Genomic DNA, 14,740 nt, shown 5'->3' on the forward strand with positions numbered 1-14,740 from the left:
TTTTATACAGCACTCCTTGAGGCAGCTGCATAATCATTAACCCTACTAATGTATTTAAATTGTCTATTTTCTGCACAAGAAGCATTACTTTAAAAAAAAAAAATCTCTTCCCTTTCTTGGTATTTATATACTTTGCATTAGCAGTAGGCTGCCTTTTTTATTGTGTCGCTTTTGTTTTCACGGAGAAAATACAGTGTTATCACTTGAAGAAAATGTCTGCATGATTTACCAGAGAGAACGAAGTTCACAGGAGAGGGCACTAGGCTAGGCTTGCTCACTAGCTATGCTTCTTACACTCACAGATCACTCTTGCCACTGTGAAGTTCAAGTTCACGCCTTGGCAAAATTCCAAAGAATGCATAGCATGAATCACTCTGAAAGGGTTGAAAAAGTAAATATTAAATGGTGACTACCAAGCGTCTACCATGTCTTCATATATATTGGTAGCTTAAGAGCATTGTCTATGTCAAAGCAAAGACCAAAGGTGTCATGACTGTCTTAAGGAGGGAAGTGAGTTAGACGTTTACAACATGCATTTGATGGCAGACTGCCTGGGTGCCAATTCTGTCTCTAATTCTTCTAGCTGTGTTACTTTACTCTAGGCAAGTTACTTTTTCTTCCTGCTCTGTCAACTTCTCGTTTGTAAAGTGGAGATAATAATGAGCATAACTAATACATGTAAAGCTTGTGAACAGTTTTTGGCACTTGGATTCAATACATATTCATTGTGATGGTTGTTTTTGTTTTTACTTGGTAGTAACATTGTGTCTTATCTCCTCTGCCTACAAAATGCCACGCAGGGAATACAGGTGGTGCATAATTAATCACATTACTTTTCTTTTGACAGGATGCTCCACGCCACTTGGTATGGAGAGTCGAAAGATAGAAAACAAGCAAATCACAGCTTCTTCATTTAAAACATCTTGGTGGGGCCATGACTGGGAACCCGCCTATGCCCGGCTCAACGCCCAGGGCCGTGTGAATGCCTGGCAAGCCAAGGTGAAGTATCCCCCGTGATGGAGTTCCCCCGACCCTACAGGGAGTGGATTGTCTCCTGTTTCTGCAGATGAAGATTCTGGATTCCAAAATCTAGGATGCCTGCCGACATGACGGCTTTAGCGCTAATCTTTGGCTGAGAGAAAAGTCATTTATCATCTCTGTGGTTCTTGGGCTAGCCTTAACTTAGACCAGGGTTTGACAAGGGCCAGTTAGTAAATATTTTTGGTTTTGTGGGCCGTACATTCTCTGTCATAACTATTCAATTCTGCCATCATAGCAGGAAAGCAGTCATAAACTATATGTAAACGAATGAGCATGGGCTGTGTTCCAATAAAACTTTATTTATAAAAATATATAGCTGACTAGATTTGACCTGTGGGTGGTAATTTACCGACTTCTGATTCAGACAATTTATGTTAGTGATAAACAAATGATTTAGAGTTGTAATTTCTTCCTCCCCATTTAACATATTTTCTGTTTTCTTAAGAACTCCATTTAAATTCATTCATTCCTTTTTTTTTTAAGAGATTTGTGACATCCCTTGAGACAATTTGAGGCATAGTAAAATTCTATAAAACCACGGTTATAAATCAGCAGTCTAAGTTTAATAAACACCTTCCAAAGGGTTTTATTGTCCCTAATATTTGCCCATCAAGTAATTCAGGTGACTTAATTTTAGGGTAATTATTAATGTTGTTGTGGGATGCCATCAAGTTGATTCCAACTCACGGCGACCCTATGTACGACAGAATGAAACACTGCCTGGTCCTGAGCCATCCTCACAATTGTTGCTGTGTTTGAGCCCATTGTTGCAGCCACTGTGTCAATCCATCTCATTGAGGGTCTTCCTCTTTTTCGCTGACCCTCTACTTCACCAAGCATGATGTCCTCCTCCAGAGACTGGTACCTCCATTACCCATTACCCATTGCTGTCAAGTCGATTCCAACTTATAGCGACCTTATAGGACAGAGTAGAACTGCCCCATAGAGTTTCCAAGGAGTGCTTGGTGGATTCAAACTGCTGACCTTTTGGTTAGCAGCCCTAGCACTTAATCACTATGCCATCAGGGTTTCCACCTCCTGATAGTATGTCCAAATTACATGAGACAAAGTGTTGCCATCCTTGCTTCTAAGGAACATTCTGGCTGTACTTCTTCCAAGATAGATTTGTTTGTTCCTCTGGTAGTCCATGGCATATTCAATATTCTTTGCCAACACCATAATTCAAAGGCATCGATTCTTCTTCAGTCTTCCTTATTCACCGTCCAGCTTTCCCATGCATACGAGGTTATTGAAAAAACCACGGCTTGGGTCAGGTGCACCTTAGTCCTTAAAGTGACATCTATGCTTTTGAACACTTTAAAGAGGTCTTTAGGAAACCCTGGTAGCATAGCAGTTAAGAGCTACGGCTGCTAAGCAAAAGGGCGGCAGTTTGAATCCACCAGGCGGTCCTTGGAAGCCTTATGTGACAGTTCTACTCTGTCCTATAGGGTCGCTATGAGTTGAATCAACTCAACGGCAACGGGTTTTTTCTGGGTTTTTGCAGCAGATTTGCTCAGGGTAATACGTTGTTTGATTTCTTTTTTTACTGTACTTTAGATGAAGGTTTACAGAACAAACTAGTTTCTCATTAAGCAGTTAGTACACATGTTGTTTTATGACGTTGGTTAACAACCCCACGACATGTCAGCACTCTCCCATCTCAACCTTCGGTTCCCTATTACCAGCTTTCCTGTCCCCTCCTGTCTTGTAGTCCCTGCCCCAGGGCTGTTGTGCCCCTTTAGTCTCGTCTTGTCTTAAGGGCTTGTCCACTGTTTGGCTGAAGGGTGAACCTCAGGAGTGACATCATTACTGAGCTGAAAGGGTGTCCGGGGCCATATTCTCAGGGTTTCTCCAGACCCTGTCAGGCCAGCAAGTCTAGTCTTTCTTTTTGAGTTAGAATTTTGTTCTACATTTTTCTCCAGTTCTGTCTGGGACCCTCTATCGTGATCCCTGTCAGAGCAGTCAGTAGTGGTAGCCGGGCACCATCTAGTTGTCATAGTCTGAATTCTTGACTGCTGTTTCCATGGGTGTTGATTATGGATCCAAGTAAAATTATTAAAAGTTGACTCATTTTTGCTTCACTCTTCAACTGACCTGAGAAATCAGAACGGCAGATGTAAATACCTACACACCGATTCTCTGGACTGTCTATAGAATCCAAGGTCCTGTCCTTAAATTAAGCCACTGAAAGAAAGAGAATCATGGTGCTAGTGGAGTACATGGAAGAGCTTGGGCCTCACTCCCCAATAGTCTTGGGAACTGATGTCTGTGCTTTAAAATTCCTTTCTGACACATCACAAAATCACAGAATGTTAGAGTGGCAAGAGGTTTTGCCAAACAGCTAGTCCAGACTTGTACTTTCATGTGTAAACACATGGGAGATTAACAAACTTTAGTGTAATATGGGGGCAGAATCAGGACTGGAACCCCGTTCTTCTACTAAACAGGCCAGTGCTCCTTCCACCATTTCAGGCAGCCCAAACACCTCATTTTGCAACTTTGCAGAGAGGGAAACTGAGCCCCAGAAAAGTTAAAATAATAAAAGAAAGAATGTGTTATATTATATAGTTTATATAATAATATAAACAATAACAAAAAGCTAAATAGAGAGGATGCCATCCAATTCTTTCCCAAATGGCCCTTTAGACCTGCTCATGGTGTGGCCTTGCCATTCACCCTTCATTTTATGGCATGTTATGCTTCTTGCTGTATATGTAACTTACGCTTTGTCTTTGTGAGAAAGACTTCAAAGATGAAGTGCTAATTTTCATTTTTAACACTGTCATTTTAAAATTTGGAATTCTAGGTTGGAAATATTTCAGTTAACCTTCCATTGGCATGAAATGCCCTTAATCGGTTCTTCCTGGAGAGGCTGAAAGTCTAAGCCAGACATAGGCAGGCACACACGCAGATATCCATCTCTCCATGACTAACATGTCTCCACCTCTGCTAGCCTACAAAAATCTTCTAGGTACCTTCATTTTGTACCTCTGGTCTGACCTTGATTTGAAAAGATACTAAGATACCACCCAGACTTCATTAGAGGGTGTTACAAAATTAACAAAAAAGGCTCAAAATACGATCATTTAAATTCGTTTTTAAAATACATAAAGCACGTGAGTATATACATATACACACACATGCATATATGCGTATACAGACATACACATACACACATATGAGTGATGTTGAGGGAACACATTGATATTCATTATTGCATACAGAACCGAATGTGACTATGGGGCATGAGAAATCTTCCAAAGTGAAACTTCCTCTCGGATAACCCCAAAACTCGGTTAGTCTTCCTGACCCTTTCTCTCCAAGTGCATATCACCAAACATGTGATTAGATCAATTCTAAGGCATCTCGTTAGGCCAGAGACATGACAGTTACTGTGCAATGTATCAAGCCTTAGGTGTGGCTTTATCAGCTGTCTTGAATATTATATTTCTTTGAAATATCAGCAAAGAAGAAATTGTACTACTTTTCAAGAACGCTGTCAGTAGACACAGTGTTTTAGTATATTTGTTAGCCAGGCCATACCATTGCAGGCCCAAGCGCCTGAAAGTAAATACATATGCAAGACTACTGTTGTGTGCCATCAAGTCGATTCCAACTCATAGCGACCCCATGTGACAGAGTAGAACTGCCCCATAGGGTCTCCTGGGCAGTCATCTTTACAGCAGCAGATTGCCAGGTCTTTTCTTTCATGGAGTTGCTGGTGGGTTTGAACTGCCAACATTTCAGTCAGCAGCTGAGCACTTAACCATCACCAGGACTCTTAAAAGGCTAAAAGTGTGTGGTATAGTATTTGTGTACATTTAGTAATTGAACTGGGAGAGGGCTTAAGAAAGCAGAATTATTTTTAGATGAAATAATATCATGTCTATGATTTCCTTCAAAATAATTTCAGAGGGGGGAGAGAGTGAGAGTAAAGATGAGACAAGATTGTTTATGTATTTCTTTGATGATTCTTGAGGCTGTGACAGGCACACAGGGTTCATTATACCATTCTCTGTATTTTTGCATATGTTTCAAATTTCCTGAAATAAAAAGTTGAAGAGAGGGATGACATCCAATTCTTTCCCTTCAGTAATAGCCTCATAATATTTAAATGAACTCACTTAAGAAAACAATATTTACAGATAAGCTAGCAATTTAATATTTTTTAAGTAAAATTCCTTTATTCGTTCATTCATTCGTTCATTCAGCCAATACTTATTGACCACCACCATACACCACACACTGTGGTGGATACCAGGGCATCAGAATTAATAAGCTTCTTCCTTCAAAGAGTCGGAGATATAAACCAGTAAAAAAACTAATCATCATACAATGTGTGGTAAGTATGCCAAAAAAATTATCCACATGCAGCAAACAAGAAGAGATCAGAGAAGGCTTTGGGGAGACAGTGAATCCTAAGTGATGAGGCAGTAAAGAAATCCTTTTAAGCTCTGGGCAATTCTGAGTATGTTGGTCTAAAAAAAGCAAGGTTTTAGCATCTGCCTTCCACGTGTTTTTATCTTTTTTTTTTTTATATAGGCAAACAACAACAAACAGTGGCTACAGATCGATCTGCTGAAAATCAAGAAGATAACTGCGATTGTGACACAGGGCTGCAAGTCCCTGTCCTCTGAAATGTATGTGAAGAGCTACGCCATCCACTACAGTGACCAGGGAGTGGAATGGAAGCCTTACAGGGTGAAATCCGGTGTGGTGGACAAGGTACAGGGTGGCGTCTTGGCAAAGGGAAGGCAACTTGAAAACTGTGCTGTGATGAGAATAATGACACCTCACATTTGACAAAAATACACTGGCAAGCGCCACATCTTTTAGTCTTCTAAATCCTAGCTCTGCAGGCACCTGGTCTTGAACAGGGACCAAAGCACATCCCCTTCTGCTTTGACTAAGCCGTTTGTGACATAGAATAAACACCAGGGATGGTGGAAGGCTTAATTAGCTCTGATTGCAAAAGATGGTAAAGGAGTGCAGAAAACTTCCCACCGTGAAATAATACCATATTAGCATTACTTTTAATATACTTGTCATTTATGAATAATCAAATACTCAAGGCCATAACATCTTCCTGTTATATAGTTATTAAGCAGAAAACAATTGGTATCCTTACTGATGGGAAGGCTGGGCTTCCATTACATGCCTAAATTCTCCCACTTACTAGTGATATGGTTTAGAAATCCTGTCAGAGGCAAAGCTGGGGAGAGGGGTCTAATATTCTAGGAATGGGAGCTGGAATGAAGGCAGTCAGAGGAACAGCACAGGAGGAGAGAAATAATGTTTACTGAGTGCTCACTGGAAACCCTGGTAGCATAGTGGTTAAGTGCTACAGCTGCTAACCAAGAGGTCTGCGATTTGAATCTGCCAGGTGCTCCTTGGAAACTCTATGGGGCAGTGCTACGCTGTCCTATAGAGTCCCTGTGAGTCGACTGGATGGCAGTGGGTTAGGTTGGGAGTGTTCACCACATGCCCATCACTTACCTCAGGTAATGAATTTGAACCTATTTCTCTCTTTTAAATCCTTGGGCTGTTTTTGTTTGGTTGCTTTAGTTTGTTGCACTTTTCACTAGGCCAGGAGGTCTTCATAGCGGGTACCTGTACCTGTTGCCATCAAGTCAATTCTGACTCACAGTGACCCTATAGGACAAAGTAGAACTGCCCCACGGGGTTTCCAAGGAGTGGCTGGTAGATTTGAACTGCCTACCTTTTGGTTAGCAGCCCAGCTCTTAACCACTGTGCCATCAGGACTCCATAGCAGGATAAGCATCATAATTATTGTGAAAAACAGATAGTAGTCCAACACCCATTCCTGATAAAAAATTTCAGCAGAATTGGAATAAAAGGGAAATTCCTGAACATAATAACAAGCATTTATACAAAGCCAACAGCCAACGTCATTCTCAACAGAGAGAGGCTGAAAGCATTCCTTCTGAGAATGGGTATAAGAGAAGGATGCCCTCTATCATCATTCCTATCTCACCTTGTGCTGGAAGTCCTAGCTAGAGCGATAAGGGAAGGAAAAAAAAGGGCTGGGAAGGCATCCAAATTAGAAAGAAGTAAAACTATCCCTATTTGCAGGTGATAAGATACTATACATAGAGAACCCCAAAGGTGGCACAAGAAAACTAATGGAACTAATATAAAGATTCAGCAGAGAATTAGGACACAAGATCAACACTTAGACTCCCATACACTGACAAAGAAAACTTCAAAAGGAAATCAGGAAAACAGATACCATTCACAAAGACCCCCCAAAAGATAAAATACTTAGGAATAAACCTAACCAGGGACATAAAAGATGATACAAAGAAAATTACAAAACACTATCTCAAAAAAAAGCAAAAGAAACCTACGTAAATGGAAAAACATACCATGCTCATGGATAGGAAGATTCAACATCGTGAAAATGTCAATTCTACCAAAGCAATCTACAGATATAATGCAACCCTGATCCAAATACCAACAGTATTCTTAAACAAGATGGAAAACCAATCACCAGCTTTACTCGGAAAGGACAGAGGCCCGTGATAAGCAAAGCATTATTGAAGAGAAAGAACAAAGTAGGAGGTCTCACACTACATGAGCTTGGAACCTACTAGACAGCCACAGTAGTCAAAACAGCCTGGTACTGGTGCAACAACAGACACATAGACCAATGGAACAGAATCGAGAACCCAAACATAAATCCATCAATTAGCTGATGTTTGACAAAGACCCAAAGTCCACTAAATGGGGGAAAAGACAGTTTCTTTAACAAATGGTGCTGGAAAAAGTGGATATCTATCTGTAAAAAAAAGTGACACAAGAGCCATACCTCACCCACCATACACAAAAATTAACTCAAAATGGATCAAAGACCTAAATATAAAATCTAAAATGATAAAGATCGTGGAAGACAAAAATAGGGACAATGCTAGGGGTCCTAATACATGGAATAAATACAATACAAACCATAACTAACAATGCACAAACACCAGAAGATAAACTAGAAACTGGGAGCTCCTAAAAATTAAACACTTGTGCTCATCAGAAGACTTCACCAAAAGAGTAAAAAGACAACCTACAGACTGGGAAAATATTTTTGGCTATGACATATCCGACAAGGGTCTAATCTCTAAAATCTACAAAATACTTCAACAGCCCAACAACAAAAAGACAGATAATTCAATTAACAAATGGGCAAATATGAACAGACACTCCACCAAAGAAGACATTCAAGTGGCTAACAGATATATGAGGAAATGCTTACAGTCATTACCCATTGTTGTGGTTAGGTGCCGTGCAGTTGGTTCCAACCCACTGCGACCCTGTGTACAACAGAATGAAAGACTGCCCGGTCTTGTGCCATGCCCACAGTCCTTGTTATGCTTGAGCCCCTTGTTGCAGTCACTGTGTCAGTCCATCTCATTGAAGGTCTTCCTCTTTTGCGTTGACCCTCTACTTTACCTAGCTCGACAACCTTCTCCAGGGACTGATCTCTCCTGATGACATGTCCAAAGTATGTGAGACGTATTCTTGCCATCCTTACTTCTAAGGAGTATTCTGGTTGTACTTCTTCCAAGTCAGATTTGTTCGTTCTTTTGGCAGTCCATGGTATATTCAATATTCTTCACCAATACCACAATTCAAAGGCGTCAGTTCTTCTGTCTTCCTCATTCATTGTCCAGCTTTCACATGCATATGATGCAACTGAAAATACCATGGCTTTGGTCAAGCACACCTTAGTCTTCAAGGTGACATCTTTGCTTTTCATACTTTAAAGAGGTCCTTTGGAGCAGATTTGCCCAATACAATGCGTCTTTTGATTTTGTAACCTCTGCTTCCATGGGTATTGATTGTGGATCCAAGTAAAATGGAATCCTCGACAACTTCAATATTTTCTCCATTTATCGTGATGTTGCTCATTGGTCCAGTTGTGAGGATTTTTGTTTTCCTCATGTTGAGGTGCAATCCCTACTGAAAGCTGTGATCTTTGATCTTCATTAGTAAGTGCTTCAAGTCCTCTTCACTTTCAGCAAGCAAGGCTGTGTCATCTGCATAACACAAGTTGTTAATGAGTCTTCCTCCAATCCTGATGCCCGGTTCTTCTTCATATAGTCCAGCTTCTCAGATTATTTGCTCGGCATACAGGTTGACTAGGTATGGTGAAAGGATACAACCCTGACGCATACCTTTCCTGACTTTAAACCACCCAATATCCCCTTGTTCTGTCCGAACAACTGCCTCTCGATCTATGTACAGGTTCCTCCTGAGTGAAGGTAAGTGTTCTGAAATTCCCGTTCTTCACAAGGTTATCCATAATTTGTTATGATTCACACAGTTGAATGCCATTGCATAGTCAATAAAACACAGGTAAACATCTTTCTGGTATTCTCTACTTTCAGCCAAGATCCATCTGACATGAGCAATGATATCCCTGGTTCCACATCCTCTTCTGAAACCAGCTTGAATTTCTGGCAGTTCCCTGTCGATATACTGCTGCAGCCACTTTTGAATCATCTTCAGCAAAATTTTGCTTGCATGTGATATTGATATTGTTCAATAATTTCCGCATTCTGTGGGATCACCTTTCTTGGGAATAGGCATAAATATGGATCTCTTCCAGTCAGTTGACCAGGTCGCTGTCTTCCAAATTTATTGGCAAAGAGGAGTGAGCACTTCCAGTGCTGCATCCGTTTGTTGAAATATCTCAACTGATACTCTGTCAATCCCTGGAGACTTGTTTTTTGCCAATGCCTTCAGCGCAGCTTGGACTTTTTCCTTCTGCACCATCAGTTCCTGATCATATGCTACCTCTTGAAATGGTTGAACGTCGACCAATTTTTTTGGTATAATGACTCTGTGCATTCCTCCCATCTTCTTTTGATGCTTCCTATATTGTTTAGTATTTTTCCCATAGAATCCTTCACTATTGCAGCTTGAGGCTTGAATTTTTTCTTCAGTTTTTTCAGCTTGAGAAATGTCGAGTATGTTCTTCCCTTTTGGTTTTCTATCTCCAGCTCTTTGCACAAGTCATTATAATACCTTTGTCTTCTCCAGCTGCCCTTTGAAATCTTCAGTTCTTTCACTTCATCATTTCTTCCTTTTGCTTTAGCTACTGGACGTTCAAGAGCAAGTTTCACACTCTCTTCTGACAACCACTTTGGTCTTTTCTTTCTTTCCTGCCTTTTTAATGACCTCTTGCTTCATGTAAGATATCCTTGATGTCATTCCACAACTCATCTGGTCTTTGGTCATTAGTGTTAAACGTGTCAAATCTATTCTTGAGATGGTCTCTAAATTCAGGTGGAGTATATTCAAGGTTGTACTTTGGCTCTTGTGGACTTGTTCTAATTTTCTTCAGTTTCAACTTGAACTTGCATATGAGAAATTGATGGTCCATTCTGTGGTTGGCCCCTGGCCTTGTTCTGACTGATGATATTGAGCTTTTCCATTGCCTCTTTCCAAAGCTGTAGTCAATTTGATTCCTTTGTATTCCATCTGGTGAGGTTCATGAGCTTAGTCACTGTTTATGTTCGTGAAAAAAGGTATTTGCAATAAAGAAGTCATTGGTCTTGCAAAATTCTATCACGCGATCTCCAGCATTGTTTCTATCACCAAAGCCATATTTTCCAACTACTTATCCTTCTTCTTTGTTTCCAACTTTTGTATTCCAGTCACTAGTAATTATCAATGCCTCCTGATTGCATGATCACTTATTTTTGACAATGAATGTAACACCATTCCTCTTCAAGTTGTCGTTTCCGGCGTAGCAGACCATATAATTGTCTGATTCAAAATGGCCAGTACTGGTCCATTTCAGCTCACTAATGCCTGGGATATTGATGTATGCATTCCATTTCACTTTTGACAATTTCTAGTTTTCGTGGATTCATACTTCATGCATTCCATACTTCATACATTCCAGGTTCTGATTAATGATGTTTGTTACTGTTTCTTCTCATTTTGAGCCATGCCACATCAGCAAATGAAGGCCCTGAAAGCTTGACTCCATCTACATCATTAAGATTGACTCTACTTTGAGGAGACAGCGCTTCCCTCTTTTGAGTGCCTTCCAACCTGGGGGGCTCATCTTCCAGCACTATATCAGACAATGTTCTGCTGCTATTCATAAGGTTTTCACTGGCTAATTCTTTTCAGAAGTAGACTGCTGGGTCCTTCTTCCTAGTCTGTCTTGGTCTGGAAGCTCAGCTGAAACCTGTCCTCCATGGGTGACCCTGCTAGTATCTGAATACCAGTGGCATAGCTTCCAGTATCACAGCAACATGCAAGCCCCCACAGTATAACAACCTGACAGACATTAGCTGTTAGAGAAATAAAAATCAAAACTATACTGAGATACCATCTTACCCCAGCATTAGTGGTACTAATAAAAAAAACAGAAAATAACAATTTTTGGAGAGGTTGCAGGGAGATTGGAACTCTTCTGCACTGCTGGTGGGAATGTACAATGGTATAACCACTATGGAAAATGATATGGTGCCTCCTTAAAAAGCTAGAAATAGAAGTACCACATATGATCCAGCAATCCCACTCCTAGGAACATATCCTAGAGAAATAAGAGCCGACACATGAATAGACATATGCATACCCATGTTCATTGCAGCACTATACACAATAGCAAAAAGATGATACAATCTAAGTGTCCATTAACAGAGGAACAGATAAACAAATTATGGTACATACACACAATGGAATACTATACAATGATAAAGAACAATAATGAAACATCTCACAACATGGATGAATCTGGAGAGCATTATGCTGAGTGAAATAAATCAGTCCCAAAAGGACGAGTATTATAGGAGACCACTATTATAAAAACCCAAGGAAAGGTTTTACACAGGGAAAAAAAAAAAAAAAAACAATCTTTGATGGTTATGAGGGAGGAAAGAGTGAGGGAGGGGCAATCACTAACTAGGTAGTAGATCAGCGTTAACTTTGGTGAAGAGAAAAACAACACACAGTATACCGGAAGTCAGCACAAGTGGACCAAGGCAAAGCCATAGAAGTTTCCTAAACACATCCAAGCACCTGGAGGAACTAGCTACTGGGGCTATGGGCTGGGAACCATGGTCTTGGGGGCCATCTAGCTCAATTGGCATAACATAGCTCATAAAGAAAATGTTCTACACACTACTTTGGTGAGTAGCACCTGGGCTCTTAAAAGCTTGCGAATGGCCATCTGAGATACATCTATTGGTCCCATCTCGCCCAGAGCAGAGGAGAATGAAAAAGAAAAAAAAAGACACAAGGAAGATATTAACCCAGAGGACTAATGGACCACATGAACCACAGCCTCCACCAGCCTAAGCCCAGAAAAACTAGATGGGGCCTGACTACCACCACTGACCACTCTGACAGGTTTCACAATACAGGGTCCCCGACAGAGTGGGAGAAAAATGTAGAACAAAATTCAAATCCACAAAAAAAGACCAGAGTGACTGGTCTGAGACTGGAGGAACCCCCAAAACTGTGGCCACTGGACATCCTGCTAACTCCGACAGAACTGAAGCCATTCCCAAAGTCCACCTTTCAGCCAAAGATTAGACAGGCCTATAAAACAAACAATAACACACTTAAGAACATGCTTCTTAGTTCAATCAAGTATACGAGACCAAATGGGCAACACTTGCCCAAAAGCAAAGAAAGACGAGAAGGCAGGAAGGGGCAGGAAAACTGGATGAATGGACACAGAGAAGCCAGGGTATAAAGGGAAAATGAGAGAGTCCTGATACATTGTGGGGATTCCAACCAATGTCACAAATAATTTGTGTGTAAATTTTTGAATGAGAAACTAGTTTGCGCTGTAAACTTTCACCTAAAGTGCAATAAAATAAACAATAAGTCTTTTCAAACTTTAAAAACAAAAAAACAAACAGTGAATTACCTTCTGCTGTGTAAATCTTAGGGAATTTGCTGAGGATGAAGAAAAAGAAACATAAATACACCACTGAGTTTGGGATACAGGCCCTAAAAAATAAAAACGCGTGGTGATTTTATTTCAGATGTCAGCACTAGCTAACCATTTATTGGTGCCCACTATCTGGCACTTACTAGGTGCTTGGCATATATTTATGCACACTTTTTAGTTTTTATAACAACTTATGGGAGGTAAAATTTGATACTCTCCATTTCCCCAATGAGAAAATGGAGCCTCAGAGAATATAATAACTTGCTCAAAATGACACAGCTGCAAGGGCAGTGATGGGTTTGCAGCTACTCCTCAGTACCATGTCAGACTTCATTATTTGTCCCTAGTTCAGCTCAGATCTGTGGTGATGTGATCCTAAAGAGGCTGTCTGGCATTTGATTTCATAGCTGATTTGGGGGTGATTTTGTGGCATTGTTGTATGTGTTGTTTGATACCCTCGATTTGAACCAAAAGGATAAAGAAAAAATTATTTGTAAGCTTTTTGTACCCATTGTGGTATCATTAAAGATTTTCTCATCTTTTGCTTTCAGATTTTTGAAGGAAATAGTAATACCAAAGGACACATGAAGAACTTTTTCAATCCGCCCATCATTTCCAGGTTTATCCGCATCATTCCTAAAACGTGGAATCAAAGTATTGCACTTCGCCTGGAGCTCTTTGGCTGTGATATTTACTAGAATTAGATATTCAAAAAGACAGCAGGGACTCTTTAAGGTTATAAACCATTTAGAGTTGGCAATGTATTTTATAGCTATTTTAAGTGTTAACAATTTTCTAATATTTTTCTATTAGGAAATAAAATTTTGTATAGAAACTTTAATTAATGTAACACCTTGCTACCATTAAATGAGACAATGGCTATTATTTCTACATTAATTTGAATATGCATGGATAAGTATCAAGAACCAACAAGAAAATAGCTTATCTTTCACAATGATTAAAAGTGCTTAAAGTAATATTTTTGTGGTTAACACGTTTTATTATATCTCTTTTAAATGCTATACACATTAATAAAAGAGATACTACCATTCATTGTAAAGTAGTTACAGACCTAGATGTACCTGGGTGGTGTGAATTGTTGAGCACTCGGCTACAGTTTAGATCCACCCAGAGGCACTTCAGAAGGAAGGCCTGGCGATCTGCTTCTAAAAAGTTACTCCACTGAAAACCCGACGGAGCACAGTTCTACCGCGAAACACATGGGGCTGGCCAGCTGGTGACTGGTTAGACACAGATGGCGTTCACACCGACGGAGCACAGTTCTACCGCAAAACACATGGGGTTGGCCAGCTGGTGACTGGTTAGACACAGATGGCGTTCACACCTACGTTTTTCCTTTAAAAAACGGTGACTTAAGAGCAAAGGAAACAAGCAAGATTTTTAAATGGTTTGTTTTCCCTGACCATGCAGAGAGTAACAGCCTTATCATATGAAACGATGTGAGCTTAAAATACCCTGTCCTGCCTACATGGCAATGATTTTCCTGGCCCGCCACGAGTAAGGACTCAAGTAAGCACATTGTCAGTAGTCTCAGCGGACTTGTGAATCTGGCCTGGTCTCCCCTGGGACCTGTAACAGGGCCGAAACGACCACGGGAGAACTGAACCTTGTGTGACCTTGGTTTCATTCTAGCTGGCTCTAGAGGACAGGCACATTGTTTGAAAACACAGGCTCACCTGAGGGAAACCTAATACCTGTAAAGCAGAGCAGTGGGCTGCTGGCCCCAATGCAGCTGTCCCTGTTAGGACT

General features: G+C 40.5%; 1 protein-coding gene across 1 annotated transcript in view; it reads left to right on the plus strand.

The window, feature by feature from the left end:
- Positions 1 to 13,941, plus strand: part of F5 (coagulation factor V) — a 113,100-nt gene extending 99,159 nt beyond the window's left edge. Inside the window, exons 23-25 of the mRNA XM_049881262.1 lie at positions 848 to 999; positions 5,584 to 5,766; positions 13,522 to 13,941. Of these exons, the coding sequence (XP_049737219.1) occupies positions 848 to 999; positions 5,584 to 5,766; positions 13,522 to 13,668 (482 nt within the window). The 3' untranslated portion in view covers positions 13,669 to 13,941. The remainder of the gene's footprint in view (positions 1 to 847; positions 1,000 to 5,583; positions 5,767 to 13,521) is intronic.
- Positions 13,942 to 14,740: the final 799 nt, after the last annotated feature.

The sequence above is a fragment of the Elephas maximus genome, chromosome 3 (assembly GCF_024166365.1).
Source record: "Elephas maximus indicus isolate mEleMax1 chromosome 3, mEleMax1 primary haplotype, whole genome shotgun sequence".
Taxonomy (NCBI): Eukaryota; Metazoa; Chordata; class Mammalia; order Proboscidea; family Elephantidae; genus Elephas; species Elephas maximus.